This window comes from Oncorhynchus masou, chromosome 29 (assembly GCF_036934945.1).
Source record: "Oncorhynchus masou masou isolate Uvic2021 chromosome 29, UVic_Omas_1.1, whole genome shotgun sequence".
NCBI lineage: Eukaryota > Metazoa > Chordata > Actinopteri > Salmoniformes > Salmonidae > Oncorhynchus > Oncorhynchus masou.
Window position 1 is genome coordinate 64,445,152 of NC_088240.1, and position 23,996 is coordinate 64,469,147.

Genomic DNA, 23,996 nt, shown 5'->3' on the forward strand with positions numbered 1-23,996 from the left:
AACAACGACAGGGAGGGGGGCAGAGAAGGGGATGCAGGCGAGGAAGCGTTCCATGTTTTTGTTCTACCCTGCCTATCTTAAGAAAAACATGCTTTTGGCTTCAGCACAATGTTAAATGTAGGTTTAAAGCTTAAGCCAAGCCTGCACTCGTAGAAAAAAGGTTCTGGATAAAATTAAAAAGGGTTCTATTTATCTATCTATTTGATCGGAACCCCAGGGGTTCTTCTTCACTGAGGGTTCTATATGGAACCAATTTCGGTTCTAAATAGAACCTTAAGGGTACCATACACGAAGCAAGCATAGAACCCTTTTTGGTTATATCTAGAACCTTTTTTTCTAAGTGTAGGCCTACTATACACATCTTTTAGGCTACATTAGGCTACATTACCCATATTTGGGAAAATGTTACAGATTGTCTGTAGGCTATGTTATACCCAGGCTATAGCTATAGTGGGCCGAATATAGGCGAGGGCATTGCCTGCTTTTTAACTATTCGATCACCTGTGCAAGTGCCCCTTTTCCCTTTAAACAAACGTTCTAATAATAATAATAATAATAAGAAGAAGAAGAAGAAGAAGAAGAAGAAGAAGAAGAAGAAGAGAAGAAGGAGAAGAAGAAGAAGAAGGAGAAGAAGGAGAATGAGAAAAATAGTAGCCTACAACACACCAGAAAATGTCAAATCGGAAGAAAACAACATCGAAAAATAAACAAATGTAGATGCAAGTCCACGTGCATAAAGCTGAAGGCATGAGGGAGTAAAGGGAGAGGGGCCAGATTAGGGACGCACTGGTGTGTGTCATAGCACAGATTAAGCCTGTGCTGCCCCTGCACTCTATAATACTGCACATTAGTGGTCCGTCTGAGGAGGCCTATTCTCACGAACATTGAACACTTGCAGGGTCAAATAGCCTATCATGTGTCTCGAGATTCTCTATCTCTTCCCCTCTCTATTTGGAAGAAAACATTATTGGTTTGTATCCTAGCTATTATTATAAATCAATTTGAGTAGATTATTAAATGTGTTGCAGAATAAATTGTTTGAGCAGATTTTAATACCCTTCCAGTTGAAATGTGAATTTATATGAGATTATGTTAATTATCCAGCCAAAATCGTTTTAAAGGTATAGGCCTATGAACTCTCAAATTCTGGCGCTATGGATTTGAAGAACTGTTTCAACATATTATAAACATATTCTACTGAAAGGTTTCGTTAAATGTATCGAACACAAATTACAACAACAAAAAACACAGCATATACAAATCAGTATACATTATTATGGATTATGTGAGAAAGTGTGGCCTATATTGTTCAAGAATCAATGAGTAGGTATAACATTAGTTGAAATGGCCAGTGAACACAGAACATCTTCCATGCTTTTAAATGTATTAAATGAATGATCATTATGGGAATTTGATGGGGCGAACAAATTGAAAACGATTGCTGATGCACCTCAGAAATAAAGCATAATACATTTTTTTAAGGTAAAAGCTAAAATACGACGAAAGTTATAATTTAGTCCTACATATTGACGATTATGCAAATGCGGCATTTTTTTTATCAATTAGAGATGGGTGTACATTTCATCTTATCACGCAATGGGCTACATTAACTGATCGAATCAAGCAAAAAACAAAAAAGTGCGTCCAGCCTATCTCTTGATGTGTGAAGTGTCGGGTCGCGGTTAGGTTCCCTCTAGATTTGGGCTAATGGTCGGAATCGGAAGAAAATGCGTTTTTAATAGGCTGTTGGGCTTCGATTCAGTTTGCAGGACAGTATGTGACGTCGACAGTGAGGAGGCGATTGGCTGCGCACGATAGCGATGGAGAGGGGAGTGGGGTAGGCTAAAATTAAGAGCAGTGCAAAGTTTCAACAGTCAGGATAAGACTTTGCCACTGGAGTGGAGACGCACAACGATTAGTCGATTTTTAACAATGTGTTCAACGAGCCTAAAACGGAGAGTGTTTTAAGTTTGTTCTGTAATAGAGGAAGCGCATACCTTGTTCAAAAAACTGTCGAAGTAGCTTCCATTTGTTCAGCGTTTTTGTGTGCAGCCTGCCAATAAAACCACAGAGCTCACTCCGCGAGCGGTTTGTGCTTTTGGACGTTTTACTTGTACTACTCTCACCATGGAGTACACCTCTTCCCCGAAGCCACAGCTCTCCTCCAGGGCAAACGCGTTCTCGATAGCCGCTATCATGTCAAGTGGAAAAACGAAGGACAAGGAAACGGATGAAAACACCATCAAGCCACTTGGTAAGACGATCGCGCACATAGAATTCACATTTTCAATATAGCCTACAATCGAGCGTGATAGTTTTTTTCTTTGCTATATTGTTTGTTAGATTGTTTAAATCAATCTTGACGATTATGCTATGGATTGTCTATAGGCCTAGCCCCATTTCTGAAGGCATAATGTTCTATGGGCTTATGGGAAAATAACTGATAACCTTAATTTAAGATGTCTCACATGACTATATTTTAATAACCTTGGTCCAAATATTGGTCCAAAAATCAGGCAGTGCATAACCCCGTTCATAGACTGTCAGCAAAAGTTTCAATTTCAGATTGTATTAGTTGTATGTACGCGATATGCATGGATATACATCGTCCAACGAAATGCTTACTTGCAGGTTCCATCTCGACAATGCAACAACAAGAAATAATAAAAGATATGAACATAAAGCAATATTGAACGAGCATAAAACAATATTGATGGATTTTACACATGTAGGGCTACAAAAATATGTATTCAGTAGGCCCATTGTTAACTGAATAGGCACTGAATGAAGCGTTTATTGTATCCAGTGCCAACAAAAAGTGTATGGACTAATGAAACAGAGCAACATTATATCAGAATTTTCTCTATCCAGAAATGTCATGTTGGCTGTAGTGGTGCTTGCTGATAATTGCTAACATGTTGCTGAATATTTGATTTAATCAAGTTTACTTTTCAATTTATCCAAGAAAAAGGTCAAATGTATAATTTTCGTCAGATAAATATTAGCATTCAGTGAATACATGGAGACATGGGTTAGTAGACTAGACCTGTATGCAATTACTGACAAAGAAATATAACCCGGACATTGTTGTTAGCCACATTGCTGTTAGCCAGAACTATATCATTGTGAGCAAAAATAAATATGTTGTTTTTGTGATTCAGTTGCACTTTTGAAATTTGTAGTAGGCTAATTTAATGTCGTTCAATGGAAATCAAATAGATAAACCATTCATCTTAATTTTAATGTATATTCTTGCATTTGTCAAATACCCCTCATGTGTATTGATAATTATTGTAACTTATTTGAATACAAAACATTATTTTGGAATGTGTATATATATATATATATATATATATATATATATATATACACACATTCCAAAATAATGTTTTGTATCGTTGTTATTTGATACAATAATTCGTTCTACTACTTTCTAAAGCTAAATAATAATAACATATGTATGACATTTTTTAAACAACTATGGCTATGAGTTAGTACATTGCTATAAACGGCTTTATGTATATATATATATTAGCTGGAGTAAAAATAAACAAATGAAACCAGCATTTGAACATTGTGTTTTTTCATCCATAGAACAATTCGTGGAGAAGTCCTCCTGTAACCAAGGTTTGGGAGAGCTGTCTTCTCTAGATGGGCACGGAGATTTCAGCGGGAGCGCGCCTCCAGTGTGCACAGAGCCGCTGATCCCCACCACCCCCAGTGTTCCCAGCGAGGAGATGGCCAAAATTTCCTGCAGTTTAGAGACCAAGGAACTCTGGGACAAATTCCATGATCTCGGCACTGAGATGATCATCACAAAATCCGGAAGGTAAACTTCAATTTCTTACTGCAAAAACAAAAAGTGTCCCATGTTAAAGCGTGTGTGTACTATATTATCGAACCACGTAGGCCTATTGGCCTACTTTACTTTTTAAATGTGAACGACAATTATACCCTAATGTAGCCTAACACGCAAACTAAGGCTACATTTTATAATCCTGTTATAAGCCTATCTGATTATCCATGTCATATTAAGCATTGGGTAATTGGATGTTCTGTTTTGTATTTTGCAGGCTCAAGGAATAACATTTTTTAATAAATATGTAGCCTTTAATAAGACTAATTTCGGGAGTTATTATTATTATTATTTTTACATATGTAAACTATGCGATAATTGCACCACAAATCATTGTAGCGCACCTGCCATGCGTGGAAATGTTTATAGCCTAAGGGTAATTATGCCATCGAGTTACAACTCCAAATGTGTATAAATATTAACATAATTTAAGCAAAAATACTTTCCTCGAACAACGTAATGCTGTTCAAAACATATTGTAGGCAAATATTCTCCCTCCCATGAATATCTATTAAAAAATATATAGGGAATATGCCTCACGCTAAAAACGTGTTTAATCAAATAGCATACAGATAAAGGAAACACATAAACCTCATACAAAACGGGAGCTATTGATAATATTTATGGACAAAGGAATTCAGTGAAATATGACTCTCATCATCTTATATTTTACTTGGAGCAAAGGTTTGAGTAAATATTTTACCTCTCAGCGAAAATGGTTGGCGTGGGTTTGTGTTGTCGTTGTGTTTACCGTCTCTCTTCCCCTCCAACAGAAGAATGTTCCCCACCATCCGTGTGTCCTTCTCGGGGGTGGACCCGGACGCCAAATACATCGTGCTGATGGACATTGTTCCGGTCGACAACAAACGCTACCGCTACGCCTACCACAGGTCGTCCTGGCTCGTGGCGGGCAAGGCGGACCCTCCTCTGCCTGCACGGTGGGTGACTTTTTTTTGTCTCGTCTCTCATCACAGCGAGGCTTTTATGCACGAGTCGTTAATGTCACAATCATTCACAAAATGGTATGTGGTAGTAGCCAATGACCCTAATTATTGTTATATGGATAGCAAATACACTATATGGCGTAGATAAATACATTTTGGAAGTATTTTTTAACTTGACCGACAAAAAGGCCTGCATTGGAACAAATCCGTCCTTTTGATTTTGAATAGTATGATAATATATTTTTCTGTGTGTTTGCATGGGCCTTTTCAATTATAAAATGTATTTTAATATACATATTGTATTAATATTGCAGGTTATACGTGCACCCTGACTCTCCTTTCACTGGGGAACAGCTGCTCAAACAAATGGTGTCTTTCGAGAAAGTAAAGCTCACCAACAACGAACTGGACCAACATGGACACGTATGTTATTGATTTGTCATTGGTATTGAAACATTGAAACATTGATGCATATTCATGTTATTTCTGACATGAACTGAAACATGAAATCATTAGAAGGCTGTATAGCCTAACCCGAAAAAAATCCCATGCAGGCTATCCTCATCATTATATAACTGATCAAGGACTCATGGATAGTTTCCCCGTGGAATATTGGATTCATAATTATTATCTCAAAGTGTAAACAATATTGACAAATTAAAATTATAATTTGGGGGATATTTCTAAAATATGTACTGGAATTGTGTTTAGATGGGATTATAACGGTTTAAATAAATAAACATTCTTGCAGGTGATTTATGAAAGAATTGCTCTGTAAACTTTCCATAAAATCTCGTGGAATTTTCCCATGGGAAATCATTTTTTCCAAATCTCTTTCACATGTTATTGGGAAATGAAATGTTGTCAACTGTAAATCAGAGACGTGTTGGATTCAAAATCCACATGTTGCTTTGTTTCACCTGTTAAGATCCAGTTGCATTTTATAATTTAAATTAATATTTTCTTGATATTCAAATCATCTTTTTTTCTGAAAGGGAAATTAATACGGCCTACATTTTAACGAGAAGCAGAAACACGTGCTAAACTAAAGCACTATAAGCCTATAGTGCAGAAACGAAAACAATAATGGAATATGTGTCCCATGCAACACCATTAATTTACATTATAAACATTATTAGACTAACATCATACACTGATTAGCCTACACCATACCACCATACCAAACCAACAGATTGTGCGGAAAAACGTCTCCTTGAATTTACAAACACGTTACATGTCGAGGGCATGTCCGTGGTATTCGATAGATAAAAAGAGTAGGCCTATAGGCGAGAGCAATGCGATATGATGACAACACCAGATAGATATTTGCTAAACAATGTGAATGATGTCATGGGATTTAGATTTTCATGACTCAAGTAAAGACCCATAAAGCTGATTGGTTCCTATACAAGTTCAAGTTGAGATGTGTCAATTGTGAGAATTTTAGCTGAATGTTGATGAAGGCAGGCAGGAACTCCTAGTTCTTAGGACACCATACCACACCACATCTCATTTGCCCAGTACAGTCTCACATACAGTATACTGTATGAATCTAAATCTGAACCATAGTGGTCTGAACCAGAGTATAGTAGACTAACTCCCCACAGCCACACAGTAACACAATAGATCATTCTTGCTGAGCCACTGTATAAGCTATGGAGTCAGATAAAGGAGAAATGCTCTTCATCAAATCAAATTGTACTTGTAACATGCTTTGTAAACAGCAGGTGTAGACTAACAGTGAAAAGCTTACATATGGGTCCTTTTACAACAATGCAAAGTTAAAAATAAAGATAACAAATATAAAATTAAAATATAAATACCGTAAATACATGAATGAGGAATAGTGTAAATACATGAATGAGGAATAGTGTAAATACATGAATGAGGAATACTGTAAATACATGAATGAGGAATAGTGTAAATACATGAATGAGGAATAGTGTAAATACATGAATGAGGAATACTGTAAATACATGAATGAGGAATAGTGTAAATACATGAATGAGGAATAGTGTAAATACATGAATGAGGAATAGTGTAAATACATGAATGAGGAATAGTGTAAATACATGAATGAGGAATAGTGTAAATACATGAATGAGGAATACTGTAAATACATGAATGAGGAATACTGTAAATACATGAATGAGGAATAGTGTAAATACATGAATGAGGAATAGTGTAAATACATGAATGAGGAATACTGTAAATACATGAATGAGGAATAGTGTAAATACATGAATGAGGAATAGTGTAAATACATGAATGAGGAATACTGTAAATACATGAATGAGGAATAGTGTAAATACATGAATGAGGAATACTGTAAATACATGAATGAGGAATACTGTAAATACATGAATGAGGAATAGTGTAAATACATGAATGAGGAATAGTGTAAATACATGAATGAGGAATACTGTAAATATATGAATGAGGAATACTGTAAATACATGAATGAGGAATAGTGTAAATACATGAATGAGGAATAGTGTAAATACATGAATGAGGAATAGTGTAAATACATGAATGAGGAATAGTGTAAATACATGAATGAGGAATACTGTAAATACATGAATGAGGAATACTGTAAATACATGAATAACAATAATGAGGAAAAATAACATGGCTATATACAGGGAGTACCAGTACCTATGTGATGTGCAGGGGTACAAGGTAATTGAGGTAGATATGTAGATATACAGTGCATTGGGAAAGTATTCAGACCCCTTTACTTTTTCCACATTTTGTAACGGTACAGCTTTATTCTACAATTTATTAAATCATTTTCCCCCTCATCAATCTACACACAATACCCCATCAAGACAAAGCAAAAATAGTTTTTTAGTAATTTTAGGAAATGTATAAAAACATTATTTTTTAAATATCCCATTAACATAAGTATTCCGACCATTTACTCAGTACTTTATCGAAGCACCTTTGGCAGCGATTACAGCATCTGGTCTTCCTGAGTATGACGCAACAAGCGTGGCACACCTCTATTTAGGGAGTTTCTCCCATTCTTCTCTGCAGATCCTCTCAAGCTATGTCATGTTGGATGGGGAGTGTCGCTGCATAGCTATTTTCAGGTCACTCCAGAGATGTTCGATCGGGTTCAAGTCCGGGCTCTGGCTGGGTCACTCAAGGACATTCAGAGACTTGTCCTGAAGCCGCTCCTGCGTTGTCTTGGTTGTGTGCTTAGGGTCATTGTTCTGTTGGAAGGTGAACCTTTGCCCCCAGTCTGAGGTCCAAAGCGCTCTGGGGAAGGTTTTCATCAAGGATACTGTATCTCTGTACTTTGCTCCCTTCATCTTTACCTCGATCCTGACTAGTCTCCCAGTCCCTGCCGCTGAAAAACATCCCCACAGCATGATGCTGTCACCTTCACTGTAGGGATGATGCCAGGTTTCCTCCAGACGTGACGCTTGGCATTCAGGCCAAAGAGTTCAATCTTGGTTTCATAAGAACAGACAATCTTGTTTCTCATGGTCTGAGAGTTCTTTAGGTGCTTTTGGCAAATTCCAAGCGGAAGGTCATGTGTCTTTTACTGTCTGGCCACTCTACAATAAAGGCCAGATTGGTTGAGTGCTGCTCTAGGAAGAGTCTTGGTGTTTCCAAGCTTCTTCCATTTAAGAATGATGGAGGCCATTGTGTCCTTGGGGACCTTCAATGCAGCCATGACACAATCCTGTCTCGGAGCTCTACGGACAATTCCTTCGACTTCATGGCTTGGTTTTTGCTCTGACATGCTCTGTCACCTGTGGGACCTTTATATAGACAGGTGTGTGTGCCTTTCCAAATCATGTCCTCTCAATTGAATTCACCACATGTGGACTCCAATCAAGCTGTCGAAACATCTCAAGGATGAAACAGGATGCACCTGAGCTCAATTTCGAGTCTAATCGCAAAGGGTCTGAAAATGTATTTAAATAAGCTATTTCTGTTTTTTATTTGTTATTCATTTTCAAAAATGTCTATAAACCTGCTCTGCTTCGCTTTGTCATTATGGTGTATTGTGTGTAGCTTGATAAGGGTAAAAAATTACTTGAATCAATTTTAGAATCAGGCTGTAATGTAACAAAATGTGGAAAAAGTGAAGGGCTCTGAATACTTTCTGAATGCACTGTAGGTGAGGGTAAAGTGACTAGCCAGCATCATAGATAATAAACTGAGCTGCAGCAGCAGAGTATGTGGTGTTTGTGTTTGTGTGTGTGTGGTGTCAGTATGCATGTGTACAGTACACGTTATGTGTGTGTGGGCATATGTAGTGTGTGTACGTGCATGTGTGTGTTGGGATGTCAGTGTAAGTATGTGTAAGTGTGTGGGTAGAGTTCCAGGCAGGTACTTCCTGATAGTGTTTTTGTTTGTAAGCAGGAGGATATAGTTATGGTCTGATTTGCCAAAGGGAGGGCCTTGTAAGCAGGAAGCAGGAGGATAGAGTTATGGTCTGATTTGCTAAAGGCAGGGCCCTGTAAGCATTTCTGTGTGTGGAATAAAGGTGATCTAAAGTTGTCACCTCTAGTTCCACAATTGATATGCTGGTAAAAATGTAAAACGGATTTCAGATTCCCTGCTGTAAAATCACCGGCCACGAGAAACTCTGCCTCTGAATGTGTATTTCATATTCGAGTATAACTCTATGCAGCTTGTTGAGTGCTGTCTTAGTGCCAGCATCGGGATTTGTGGTGGTAAATAGACAGCTATGAAAAATATAGATAGAAGTATGGTCTGCAACTTATCATGAGGTATTCTAACCCAGGAGAGCAAAAACTTGAGACTTCTTTAACATTAGAGAATGTGCACCAGATGTTGTTAACAAAGAGACACATCCCTCCTCCCTTCGTCTTACATGAGTCTGCCATCCAGTCTTGATGATGCATCAAAAATGCATGGTGCATGGTGTATATCCATGTCCTTGTTCAGCCACGACTCTGAGAAACGTAGGATATTACAGTTTTTAATGTCCCGTTGATAGGATAGTCTTGAACAGAGCTCATCCAGTTTGTTCTTCAGTGACTGCACGTTCCCCAACTTCTCAGACTCCATAGTGTTAACATGTTTATCACTACTGCCACTCCAGTCATCCTCTCTCACTCTATCACCTTGCCTCTTCTATCACTATGCTCTCTCTTTCTACTTCCTGTCATTTCTCTCATTCTCTCTCCTCTATCTAACCCAGTGTTTTGCCCTCTCTGTGTCTCTATAGATCATACTAAACTCCATGCATAAGTACCAGCCCCGGGTCCACATCATCAAGAAGAAGGACCACACCGCCTCCCTTCTCAACCTCAAGTCAGAGGAGTTCCGCACCTTCGTTTTCACTGAGACTGTCTTTACCGCGGTCACAGCCTACCAGAACCAGCTGGTGAGCAGTAAATCACTACTTAACTGTTCTGTACCAGGGTCTTATTTATTAATGCACACAGCGTAAAACCAAAACAAGCGTTTCGTATTTGACTACAGTTACTCCCTTCTCCTTTCTTCTGTATGGTGCCTAGTGAACATGACCCAGGGGTCACCAGGGAGGACGTGTTCTGTTGCTGGATAGTGTTTACGGGTAGAGACAATATGTTGAATATAGGGGGTTGTGTGGCTGGTTTACAGACAACATGCATAGGGAGTGTGTTCAGCTCTGTCTAAAGCCAGTTTTGCCACCCAGGTTATCCCTTACTCCCTTTGTGTGTTTAGTCTGGCTATCCCATGGAAAAAGATAGAGAGAGCGAGACAGACAGACAGAAAGGGAGAGGGATAACAGTCTGAGACAGAGAGAAAGGAGAAAATAGCATCTAATCTGTTTGTGGGCCTCTTTCTTTCCAGATAACCAAGCTGAAGATCGACAGCAACCCGTTTGCGAAAGGCTTCCGAGACTCCTCCCGACTGACGGACATGGAGAGGTACAGGGAATTTTATGTCCTTGCCTGTTTGTTTATTTCTGTCCGGCGCGGATAAGATATACAGGGGAATGGAACTGGGAGAGAGGGGTTAGAGTAGTTATGTTAGGAGCTAGCTATGGAGCTATGTACTCATTAGCAAGTGCACATGCCGTGTTGTTTATTTATTTCTGCTCATTAGGAGTGTGTGTGTGTGGAGGGGGGATATGCATGTGTGTGTGTGTGTGCTCGTGTGTGCATGTGTGCGTGTGTGTGTGTGTGTGTGTGTGTGTGTGTGTGTGTGTGTGTGTGTGTGTGTGTGTGTGTGTGTGTGTGTGTGTGTGTGTGTGTGTGTGTATGTTACAGAGAAATTGAGAGAAAAAGGAGGAGAGGGGACACTGAATTCGTTTTGCAACTAGATGAAGGACTGCGTTACTGGATAGTGTTGGTTTTTATTTCAATGCCAGTAATTGTCTGAAATGTTTGTTTCTATAAATATCTTGTGGTTATCTGAGTGACTTTCCAGGGTGCAATGCCAACCCACCCTATTATAAACTTTGGGCTAACACACACACACACACACACACACACACACACACACACACACACACACACACACACACACACACACACACACACACACACACACACACACACACACACACACACACACACACACACACACACACACACACACACACACACACACTCCTTCCAAAGGATTTCATGACCTACAGCCAAACAAACACATATTTTTTTGATTGACCAATTCCAGCACTATTGCCAAAATCAGCTGATAAATCAGACCATCTCAGGCCATTTCCCAACAAAACAAGCAAATTCAAAGACTGCCAAGAGACAGCCGGACAACCAACTGCCCCTTTCTGGCTGTCTCTTTTTGAGGGCTGTGAATTAGATCTGATCAATTGATCTTCAGGGAGCTGCAGAAATCACATTAGTCTGGAGTCAGCCACTGCACTAAAACACAGTGTAATTTGATTGGCTGCTGTGACTGATTGAAACCAGCCCCCTGCGTCGTGGCCTACTGTGGCCTCTGTGCCGGACAGGCCAGAGCTGATAAAAACACACACATTTGTACTGCGCTGCTGACAGATATTGCACTTTCCTAACCTAATTGGGGAGCTAATGTGGACGCATGGCTCTTGTGATGCAGACCACTCCTGTCCAAACGACCCTCCCTCCTCCACCACCACCATATCTGTCCCTCTCTGTGTCACTGAGACGCTGTCTGACAAGACTCGCAGGAACTAATGCACTTTTTTGTTAGAGTACACACACTAGGACCAAGACACACACACTGCTTTAATTATGTACTTTGATACTTAGAAAAGAAGGATCTTTGCTTTTATGCTCCAAAGAGGTATCACAAATATTGAAAAATGTTGTTGTGTATTCTGGGCTTTTCTATCTTTATCTACATTATGTGTGAAATGTATACAGATATATTGACTGTGTGCAGTTATATTGTGTGTGCTGATATATTGTGTATCTATTGTCTACATACTGTTCATTCAGCATTGTCTGTCACCAGTGTAACTATAAAAGATATAATTTGGGTTATAGGTTACTGCAAAGACATGATATATCTTGGTGAGTTGTTTTGGGGTATTGGTGTGAATGTAGATACAGTATATATTGGACTGATTGTACATTTTATATTAGAAAAGGATATTTCCATATTTTGATGTGAATGTACCAATATGTTTAAGAGTGAACATAGAGATATATTTTGGGCTTTTCTCTTTGGTTTTTGCTGCAGGGAAAGTGTTGAGAGTTTGATCCACAAGCACTCGTACGCACGGTCACCAATACGCACCTACGCAGGTGAGGAGGAGACACTGGGGGATGACGGCCATGCCGCACACAGGGGTAAGAGAGTTTGTCACACACTGATGATGTCATCACACACGTTTCACAAGATGCACATCATGCTCATGAGCCAAATGAGGGTCGTTCAGTGTTACTACTACTACGTTATTTGACTAAATAATTAAAACAACCGTCATTCACATAAATGGACCAATAGAATGCTGAGTCAATGTAGTGCAACATCAATGACAGTATTATAGTAAGAGGTCTAACAGCGTTTCTCCATCTCTTTCTAAGGTTCTGCGTTCACCGCCTCTGACAACCTCTCCTTGAGCTCCTGGGTCACCGCCACCTCTGGTTTCTCAGGCTTCCAGCACCCCCAGTCCCTCTCTGCCATGGGCTCCAGCAGCACCTCCATGGCCAACCCCTTGCCCCACCCCATGCAGGGCTCCCTGCCCCCCTACAGCCGGCTGGGCATGCCCCTGACGCACTCAGCCCTGGCGGGCACCATGCAGGGCAGCGGGCCCTCCTTCCCCTCCTTCCACATGCCCCGCTACCACCACTACTTCCAGCAGGGCCCCTACGCTGCCATTCAGGGACTGCGCCACTCCTCCACCGTCATGACCCCCTTTGTATGACTCCCTCTGGGGTGACTGCCTGGCCGAGTAGCCCCTCATCAGCTACAACTACGTTTATAGACACACCTGCACACACAAGTAGATAAACTCACCGATCTGTCCCCTTCAGCATCATCGCCCATCGTCACCACCATGTCCTTGTAAATAATTAGCCCCTTTGCCGAGGCGACTGACTGGACGACCTGGAGAGGCTGCCTGGCTGCTGTCCTGCATGCTGACAGCTGAACCGGAGAGGAAACAGACTCCTACGGGACCTGATGGAACAGACACAGAGACCCACAGACTGATATGAACACTAGATATGAACACTATTGACCTGCATATGAACATTTACGACCCAGATATGAAAACTGATGATCCAGGTATAAAAAAATAAATCAACAACAGAGATGCTGAGGAATGATGACCATGCATAGTGATGCGTTGTGGGAAATAGGTCATGGTCTGCTTGTGATGACTGTCGTTTGCCCCTGCCCTCCAACTGTTGGTCACAATGTTCATTTTGCACCCACTCTCCAGATAAGCATGGACAGGAGAACCAGTGAACTGTCTGGCTTACGGACATTAAAACCAGAGGGTGTGGTAATTGTTCGTTCTCTCACAGCTTCTGAGGAAAATGAAGAATACGGGACTCCAAAAGTTACGGGCGTGCACAAATTCCAATCCTGGGCACCGCTTGTGGCCACAGAGGAGAACTGTCTTCACTCCAGCTGCTGGGGCATGGAGGAATGGGAGCCATTTTTGACTGAGTCAGGCAGGTTGGCTGTTGCCATGGTAGTCAGATTTGTGCACATAGATGCCCTAGAGACAGAGAGAAGCCAATTGTTTCTTTCCCATCTATAAAGCCAGCCATGTGTACAGTGAAGACGTTATAGTGGAAGATGATCATGTTTGATAGCAGTACATAAATATATCCACACTACACAAACACACACACAGGACAGAAACTATAAGACGAATGTCACATGACTGTGTCATATCATAGGACGCATGCTGCTGCAACAGATAACACAGAAAACATTTTTTTTTTAATCCTGACCCTGACAGGGTCTCAAACTACTTTGTCAGTTTCCTTTGTCATCCAAAAAGCTTATATTCACCTCATACCATTTTATGTACTGCATCCAATTAGATTTGTGAGGTCAATGAAAAGAGATGTTAGTTCATGTCTCAAGTGTGAATGGGCCCTAGAAGACCTCTGGAGGACCTCTCTGTCAAAGTCCCAGAGCGTTAAAATCACACTACGTCGTCACGGATCCCCAACACCAGTGGATTGTCTTCTCTAACCAATCAGTGGCAAATCAGTCATGTATCAATGAAGTACCAAGAGGGAGAGAAAACCTGCAGACTCTGCAGCCCTGAAAGGCTAAGATGGACTTTCTCTTGCTATATTGGCCAGAAGCCTGATTCAGTACCTAACCAATACCTAACCTCTGGCGCCACACTATCGCCTGATTACTGTATCCTGATCTATGTCTGCCTCAGGCTGTGTCGACACTACAGCACTCTGGGAGAAAGTCCACACCTGTAAATAATGACTCAGTGGTACCTCCACTTAGAGGAGGGTGGGGAGGGAGGGAGATCTGTTTTGGTCATCACGTCATTGGCGATTCATCAAGCTAGCCCCTTCTAACCAAAATGACACAGAAGCTAAGATAGTGACACAAAACGTAGTGTATGCATCGGTGCCTTTGTAGTGCCACCCTCTAAAAAGAAAGAATAATTGCAGATGGATTCATCCATTCAATGATGTCTCATACAGTTTGTTACCACAGTAAAACCAATGTTATTGTAAAATGCCGTTCCTATTTTGGCAAGAAAAAGACACCCAAGGCAGCTTTGTAAACCTCTAATTCACAGCTAAGACATCCTGACAATTATTTTTAGTATGAAGATCTCTCTCTTTCGGGGCAAAATGGGACAAACTTGGATTGAAGTGAAGGTCTAATACAGTATTTCATTGTTGGTTTTGTTTTCAATGCTGAGTCTCTCGATTTCATTATGCTGAACAAACCAATCACATGGAGCCAAGAAACATGCATAAATTAGGCTACAATTTGGCCATATTATTGTGGGCACTAACTCTGGATGTAGCTTACATTACTGTTCCCACTTACTCACCATTTGCAAACCATGTGTCCACAAGCAGTCAGCAGGTTTGGAGTTGGAATGGGTTCTGCAGGATTTTTTGTGTTGAAAACGAGTTTGATGGACAACTCTCAGTAGCCTACACAATGCATGGACTTGGAGGCTTTATCAAGGTGCTATCAGAGATGATGATTGCCAGTGATGGCATTAGCTCTAAGGCTTTCAGTTGAAAGAGGCAAGTGTTTTCATTGTTAAACAATTTTGCATAAGAACTCTAACAAAGGTCTTCAACTGGTGTTCTCTTCAATCTATAGCCTGCATCTGGAATTCACTCCCCATCTTTCAATATGTCCTGGTGTATGCAGCTGACAATCTCGCCAAGTCTTGGTAGAAGGGGGGATTGTAACTTTCAAACTTTCCATTTTGAACAATGTGTACACACACTCAAAGTATGCCATGGGAAATAGATCTACAAGGATTTTGTCATGTTTTTGTTGGGTTATTATTATTACTTTAAGTGTAATCTAAATATACAGGATGACATCTAACAAGTCTTTGTTTCGTTGATTTTTTAAGTGCAATATATTTATTTCTGCTCTGAAAATGATCATGTGTAAAGTACTATCTGACAATATGCACTACCGTTCAAAAGTTTGGGGTCACTTAGAAATGTCCTTGCTTTTGAAAGAAAAGCAGATTTTTAGTCTATTAAAATAACATCAAATTGATCAGAAATACAGTGTAGACATTGTTAATGTTGTAAATGACTATTGTAGCTGGAAATGGCAGATTTGTTTATGGAATATCTATATAGATGTACAGAGGCCCATTATCAGCAACCATCACTCCTGTGTTCCAATGGCACGTTGTGTTAGCTAATCCAAGTTTACCATTTTAAAAGGCTAATTGATCATTAGAAAACTCTTTTGCAATTATGTTAGCACACCTGAAAACTGTTGTCCTGATTAAAGAAGCAATAAAACTGGCCTTCTTTAGACTAGTTGAGTGTCTGGAGCATCAGCATTTGTGGGTTCGATTAAATGCTCAAAATGGCCAGCAACAAATAACTTTCTTCTGAAACTCATCAGTCTATTCTTGCTCTGAGATTTCCAAGAAACTGAAGATCTCGCTGTGTATTACTCCCTTCACAGAACAGTGCAAAATTGCTCTAACCAGAAAAGAAAGAGAAGTGGGAGGCCCTGGTGCACAACTGAACAAAAGGACAAGTACATTAGAGTGTCTAGTTTGAGAAACAGATGCCTCACAAGTCCTCAACTGGCAGCTTCATTCAATAGTACCCACAAAACACCAGTCTCAACGTCAACAGTGAAGAGGCCACTCCAGGATGCTGGCCTTCTAGGCATTAACATTGTCTACACTGTATTTCTGATCAATTTGGTGTTATTTTAATGGACAAACAAAAGTGCTTTTCTTTCAGAAACAACGACATTTCTAAATGACCACAAAGTTTTGAACGGTAGTGTTTGATATTTGTAAACCATAAGAAATATATATATCACCCCCAAAATGTCTCTCAGTGTTGTTTATTTTTATGCAGTGAATCGCTCATTATGTATAAACTGAAGTGTCAGTGTTTCCATCACCTTCCATCATGACCATAACTAGAGTTGTACACAACTGTAACAGCTAATAAAATCAATCTTTATGTAAAGTGCATTTAAAGACATGCTCCAGAATATTGGGGACTAGTAAATATTTTTAAACCTTTTAAACCATGCATAATCTAAGAGCAGAATTACCATCAATTTGACTGTTTTCTGGTAGCTGTGCGCCGCCATTTTCCCTACATTTTCCCCGATCTGGGCCATCCCTTAAGCAATTTGAGTTTCAGCCAATGAGTCACAAACCGTCGCCATTTGAGTGACAGCTAGCAAGATGCACACACAGCAGAGCGAGAGAGAGAACAATGACGTGGCGCACATATCTGCACATACAGTATGGGGACCACTTGGCTCGTGAGCACTTCTTTCAGAACTACTTTCAAAAAAATATACTAAAGTACCCGGAGAATCTCTTTAAATATGTCAAAACACTAGACGAGGTATTCCCAAACTGGCAATGCCGTCGGGGGTACGCCAAATAAAAATGCAATTAACATTTTTTTTTAATTAAACAAATTTGATTATAGTTTAGAAAAAAAAAATCTTCACATTTTCAAACAATACGTTTACAGTGCCTTGCGAAAGTATTTGGCCCCCTTGAACTTTGCGACCTTTTGCCACATTTCATGCTTCAAACATAAAGATATAAAACTGTATTTTTTTGTGAAGAATCAACAACAAGTGGGACACAATCATGAAGTGGAACGACATTTATTGGATATTTAAAACTTTTTTAACAAATCAAAAACTGAAAAATTGGGTGAGCAAAATTATTCAGCCCCTTTACTTTCAGTGCAGCAAACTCTCTCCAGAAGTTCAGTGAGGATCTCTGAATGATCCAATGTTGACCTAAATGACTAATGATGATAAATACAATCCACCTGTGTGTAATCAAGTCTCCGTATAAATGCACCTGCACTGTGATAGTCTCAGAGGTCCGTTAAAAGCGCAGAGAGCATCATGAAGAACAAGGAACACACCAGGCAGGTCCGAGATAATGTTGTGAAGAAGTTTAAAGCCGGATTTGGATACAAAAGATTTCCCAAGCTTTAAACATCCCAAGGAGCACTGTGCAAGCGATAATATTGAAATGGAAGGAGTATCAGACCACTGCAAATCTACCAAGACCTGGCCGTCCCTCTAAACTTTCAGCTCATACAAGGAGAAGACTGATCAGAGATGCAGCCAAGAGGCCCATGATCACTCTGGATGAACTGCAGAGATCTACAGCTGAGGTGGGAGACTCTGTCCATAGGACAACAATCAGTCGTATATTGCACAAATCTGGCCTTTATGGAAGAGTGGCAAGAAGAAAGCCATTTCTTAAAGATATCCATAAAAAGTGTCATTTAAAGTTTGCCACAAGCCACCTGGGAGCCACACCAAACATGTGGAAGAAGGTGCTCTGGTCAGATGAAACCAAAATTTAACTTTTTGGCAACAATGCAAAACGTTATGTTTGGCGTAAAAGCAACACAGCACATCACCCTGAACACATCATACCCACTGTCAAACATGGTGGTGGCAGCATCATGGTTTGGGCCTGCTTTTCTTCAGCAGGGACAGGGAAGATGGTTAAAATTGATGGGAAGATGGATGGAGCCAAATACAGGACCATTCTGGAAGAATGGAAGAACCTGATGGAGTCTGCAAAAGACCTGAGACTGGGACGGAGATTTGTCTTCCAACAAGACAATGATCCAAAACATAAAGCAAAATCTACAATGGAATGGTTCAAAAATAAACATATCCAGGTGTTAGAATGGCCAAGTCAAAGTCCAGACCTGAATCCAATCGAGAATCTGTGGAAAGAACTGAAAACTGCTGTTCACAAATGCTCTCCATCCAACCTCACTGAGCTGGAGCTGTTTTGCAAGGAGGAATGGGAAAAATTTCAGTCTCTCGATGTGCAAAACTGATAGAGACATACCCCAAGCGACTTACAGCTGTAATCGCAGTAAAAGGTGGCGCTACAAAGTATTAACTTAAGGGGGCTGAATAATTTTGCACGCCCAATTGTTCAGTTTTTGATTTGTTAAAAAAGTTTGAAATATCCAATAAATGTTGTTCCACTTCATGATTGTGTCCCACTTGTTGTTGATTCTTCACAAAAAAATACAGTTTTAGATCTTTATGTTTGAAGCCTGAAATGTGGCAAAAGGTCGCAAAGTGCAAGGGGGCCGAATACTTTCGCAAGGCACTGTATGTTTTGGGTGATGTTTTTTTCTCGCCTGAGTAGCCTCGTTTCACTGCCAAAATTAAATAAAATAATCTAGTGTTCAGCGAAATAACAACACAATGTCAAATACAGGTAGCCTAGTCAAATAATTAACATCAAATCACATTAACCGTTACTATCTCGCGAGAATTCCACTAACGGTCCGTATGTAGCCAAATGTAGCTGCTGCTCATGTTGGTGTCTGTACTGATGGTGCAAAAGCCATGACAGGGAGACATGCTAGACGTGGTACGCAGGTGGAGGTTGAATGTTTGAAGGGGTACTGACCCTGGTGCTAGACGGGGTACGCAGGTGGAGGTTGAATGTTTGAAGGGGTACTGACCCTGGTGCTAGACGGGGTACGCAGGTGGAGGTTGAATGTTTGAAGGGGTACTGACCCTGGTGCTAGACGGGGTACGCAGGGACTATAAATAGTTTGGGAACCAATGCACTAGACACATACCCTTGACTTGACTCATTCCTTTCAGCTCCTAGTGAAGCAAAGGGCCTCAACAGTACATGTCCAGAGAACTTTGTCATTCTCTGTGTCTTCTTTGCACTATAAACAATAACAGGAGAAGTTTCACCTAGCACTATAAACAATAACAGACAACGTTTCACCTAGCACTATAAACAATAACAGACAACGTTTCACCTAGCACTATAAACAATAACAGACAACGTTTCACCTAGCACTATAAACAATAACAGACAACGTTTCACCTAGCACTATAAACAATAACAGACAACGTTACACCTAGCACTATAAACAATAACAGACAACGTTTCACCTAGCACTATAAACAATAACAGACAACGTTTCACCTAGCACTATAAACAATAACAGACAACGTTTCACCTAGCACTATAAACAATAACAGACAACGTTTCACCTAGCACTATAAACAATAACAGACAATGTTTCACCTAGCACTATAAACAATAACAGACAACGTTTCACCTAGTACTATAAACAATAACAGACAACGTTTCACCTAGTACTATAAACAATAACAGACAACATTTCACCTAGCACTATAAACAATAACAGACAATGTTTCACCTAGCACTATAAACAATAACAGGAGACATTTCACCTAGCACTATAAACAATAACAGACAACGTTTCACCTAGCACTATAAACAATAACAGACAACGTTACACCTAGCACTATAAACAATAACAGACAACGTTTCACCTAGCACTATAAACAATAACAGACAACGTTTCACCTAGCACTATAAACAATAACAGACAACGTTTCACCTAGCACTATAAACAATAACAGACAACGTTTCACCTAGCACTATAAACAATAACAGACAACGTTTCACCTAGTACTATAAACAATAACAGACAACGTTTCACCTAGTACTATAAACAATAACAGACAACATTTCACCTAGCACTATAAACAATAACAGACAATGTTTCACCTAGCACTATAAACAATAACAGGAGACATTTCACCTAGCACTATAAACAATAACAGACAACGTTTCACCTAGCACTATAAACAATAACAGACAACGTTACACCTAGCACTATAAACAATAACAGATAACGTTACACCTAGCACTATAAACAATAACAGACAACATTTCACCTAGCACTATAAACAATAACAGACAACGTTACACCTAGCACTATAAACAATAACAGACAACGTTACACCTAGCACTATAAACAATAACAGACAACGTTTCTGTCAGGACCCGGTTACGAACCCGGGTCTACGGAGTGAGAAACAGTCACTTAACCAACTGAGCCACGAATAGTCAGCAGAACCCAGAAGATGAGGCAGACACAGCAGTACTTGAGACGATGTATTTAATAAAGTAAAAAGTGAAGTCCTTCAGGAAAACATGTAACTCCACAAGCTCAAAATGAATTCCACAAGAACAAGGTAATCCACAAGGTAATCCTCCAAGACAAAAAGGTAAATCTACAAGGTCGTAGGAATAGCATAAAAAGCCTCAAAAGATACTCAAAAATAAATAAACAAGGACAAAAAACAGAATTCCACAAGAGCGTCCACCGGGATCAACAAGAGTACACAGAATACTAGGGCTGGGTGCTAACATACAAACACAGAGCAAAGAACTGAGGGAAACAAAGGGTTTAAATACAATCAGGGGCAAACGAGGCACAGGTGCAAATAATAATGGGGATCAAGGGAAAGCAAAAGGTCAAAAAGCACAATGGGGGCATCTAGTGACCAAAAACCGGAACAACCCTGGCCAAATCCTGACAGTTTCACCTAGCACTATAAACAATAACAGACTATGTTTCACCTAGCACTATAAACAATAACAGACAACGTTTCACCTAGCACTATAAACAATAACAGACAACATTTCACCTAGCACTATAAACAATAACAGACAACGTTTCACCTAGCACTATAAACAATAACAGACAATGTTTCACCTAGCACTATAAACAATAACAGACAACGTTTCACCTAGCACTATAAACAATAACAGACAATGTTACACCGTGCACAATAAACAATAACAAATCAAATCAAAATCAAATTTTATTTGTCACATACACATGGTTAGCAGATGTTAATGCGAGTGTAGCGAAATGCTTGTGCTTCTAGTTCCGACAATGCAGTAATAACCAACAAGTAATCTAACTAACAATTCCTAATCTACTGTTTTATACACAGTGTAAGGGGATAAAGAATATGTACATAAGGATATATGAATGAGTGATGGTACAGAGCAGCATAGGCAAGATACAGTAGATGGTATCGAGTACAGTATATACATGTGAGATGAGTATGTAAACAAAGTGGCATAGTTAAAGTGGCTAGTGATACATGTATTACATAAGGATGCAGTCGATGATATAGAGTACAGTATATACGTATGCATATGAGATGAATAATGTAGGGTAAGTAACATTATATAAGGTAGCATTGTTTAAAGTGGCTAGTGATATATTTACATCATTCCCATTATTAAAGTGGCTGGAGTTGAGTCAGTGTCAGTGTGTAGGCAGCAGCCACTCAATGTTAGTGGTGGCTGTTTAACAGTCTGATGGCCTTGAGATAGAAGCTGTTTTTCAGTCTCTCGGTCCCAGCTTTGATGCACCTGTACTGACCTCGCCTTCTGGATGATAGCGGGGTGAACAGGCAGTGGCTCAGGTGGTAGATGTCCTTGATGATCTTTATGGCCTTCCTGTAACATCGGGTGGTGTAGGTGTCCTGGAGGGCAGGTAGTTTGCCCCCGATGATGCGTTGTGCAGACCTCACTACCCTCTGGAGAGCCTTACGGTTGAGGGCGGAGCAGTTGCCGTACCAGGCGGTAATACAGCCCGACAGGATGCTCTCGATTGTGCATCTGTAGAAGTTTGTGAGTGCTTTTGGTGACAAGCCGAATTTCTTCAGCCTCCTGAGGTTGAAGAGGCGCTGCTGCGCCTTCTTCACGATGCTGTCTGTGTGTGTGGACCAATTCAGTTTGTCTGTGATGTGTATGCCGAGGAACTTAAAACTTGCTACTCTCTCCACTACTGTTCCATCGATGTGGATAGGGGGGTGTTCCCTCTGCTGTTTCCTGAAGTCCACAATCATCTCCTTAGTTTTGTTGACGTTGAGTGTGAGGTTATTTTCCTGACACCACACTCCGAGGGCCCTCACCTCCTCCCTGTAGGCCGTCTCGTTGTTGTTGGTAATCAAGCCTACCACTGTTGTGTCGTCCGCAAACTTGATGATTGAGTTGGAGGCGTGCGTGGCCACGCAGTCGTGGGTGAACAGGGAGTACAGGAGAGGGCTCAGAACGCACCCTTGTGGGGCCCCAGTGTTGAGGATCAGCGGGTAGGAGATGTTGTTACCTACCCTCACCACCTGGGGGCGGCCCGTCAGGAAGTCCAGTACCCAGTTGCACAGGGCGGGGTCGAGACCCAGGGTCTCGAGCTTGATGACGAGCTTGGAGGGTACTATGGTGTTGAATGCCGAGCTGTAGTCGATGAACAGCATTCTCACATAAGTATTCCTCTTGTCCAGATGGGTTAGGGCAGTGTGCAGTGTGGTTGAGATTGCATCGTCTGTGGACCTATTTGAGCGGTAAGCAAATTGGAGTGGGTCTAGGGTGTCAGGTAGGGTGGAGGTGATATGGTCCTTGACTAGTCTCTCAAAGCACTTCATGATGACGGAAGTGAGTGCTACGGGCGGTAGTCGTTAGCTCAGTTACCTTAGCTTTCTTGGGAACAGGAACGATGGTGGCCCTCTTGAAGCATGTGGGAACAACAGACTGGTATAGGGATTGATTGAATATGTCCGTAAACACACCAGCCAGCTGGTCTGCGCATGCTCTGAGGGCGCGGCTGGGGATGCCGTCTGGGCCTGCAGCCATGCGAGGGTTAGCACGTTTAAATGTTTTACTCACCTCGGCAGCAGTGAAGGAGAGACCGCATTTTTCCGTTGCAGGCAGTGTCAGTGGCACTGTATTGTCCTCAACGCGGGCAAAAAAGTTATTTAGTCTGCCTGGGAGCAAGACATCCTGGTCCGTGACTGGGCTGGATTTCTTCCTGTAGTCCGTGATTGACTGTAGACCCTGCCACATGCCTCTTGTGTCTGAGCCGTTGAATTGGGATTCTACTTTGTCTCTGTACTGACGCTTAGCTTGTTTGATAGCCTTACGGAGGGAATAGCTGCATTGTTTGTATTCAGTCATGTTACCAGACACCTTGCCCTGATTGAAAGCAGTGGTTCGCGCTTTCAGTTTCACACGAATGCTGCCAACAATCCAAGGTTTCTGGTTAGGGAATGTTTTAATCGTTGCTATGGGAACGACATCTTCAACGCACGTTCTAATGAACTCGCACACCGAATCAGCGTATTCGTCAATGTTGTTATTTGACGCAATACGAAACATGTCCCAGTCCACGTGATGGAAGCAGTCTTGGAGTGTGGAGTCA

The 23,996-nt window shown here is 40.8% G+C and overlaps 1 protein-coding gene across 1 annotated transcript; it reads left to right on the forward strand.

Annotated features, from left to right (window-relative positions):
* Positions 1 to 1,891: 1,891 nt before the first annotated feature.
* Positions 1,892 to 14,681, forward strand: LOC135521269 (T-box transcription factor TBX20-like). Its single transcript, XM_064947194.1, has 8 exons — positions 1,892 to 2,254; positions 3,595 to 3,829; positions 4,630 to 4,794; positions 5,115 to 5,223; positions 10,010 to 10,168; positions 10,621 to 10,727; positions 12,454 to 12,563; positions 12,801 to 14,681. The coding sequence occupies exons 1-8, from the start codon at positions 2,128 to 2,130 to the stop codon at positions 13,139 to 13,141; spliced, it is 1,353 nt and encodes a 450-aa protein (XP_064803266.1). The 5' UTR covers positions 1,892 to 2,127; the 3' UTR covers positions 13,142 to 14,681.
* Positions 14,682 to 23,996: the final 9,315 nt, after the last annotated feature.

Excerpts from the sequence above, each read along its gene's own strand:
- LOC135521269 (XM_064947194.1), top strand. The coding sequence starts at position 2,128 with ATGGAGTACACCTCTTCCCCGAAGCCACAGCTCTCCTCCAGGGCAAAC. Across the intron at positions 3,830-4,629 it reads ATCATCACAAAATCCGGAAG|AAGAATGTTCCCCACCATCC; the intron begins GTAAACTTCAAT and ends CCCCTCCAACAG. Across the intron at positions 5,224-10,009 it reads AACTGGACCAACATGGACAC|ATCATACTAAACTCCATGCA; the intron begins GTATGTTATTGA and ends GTGTCTCTATAG.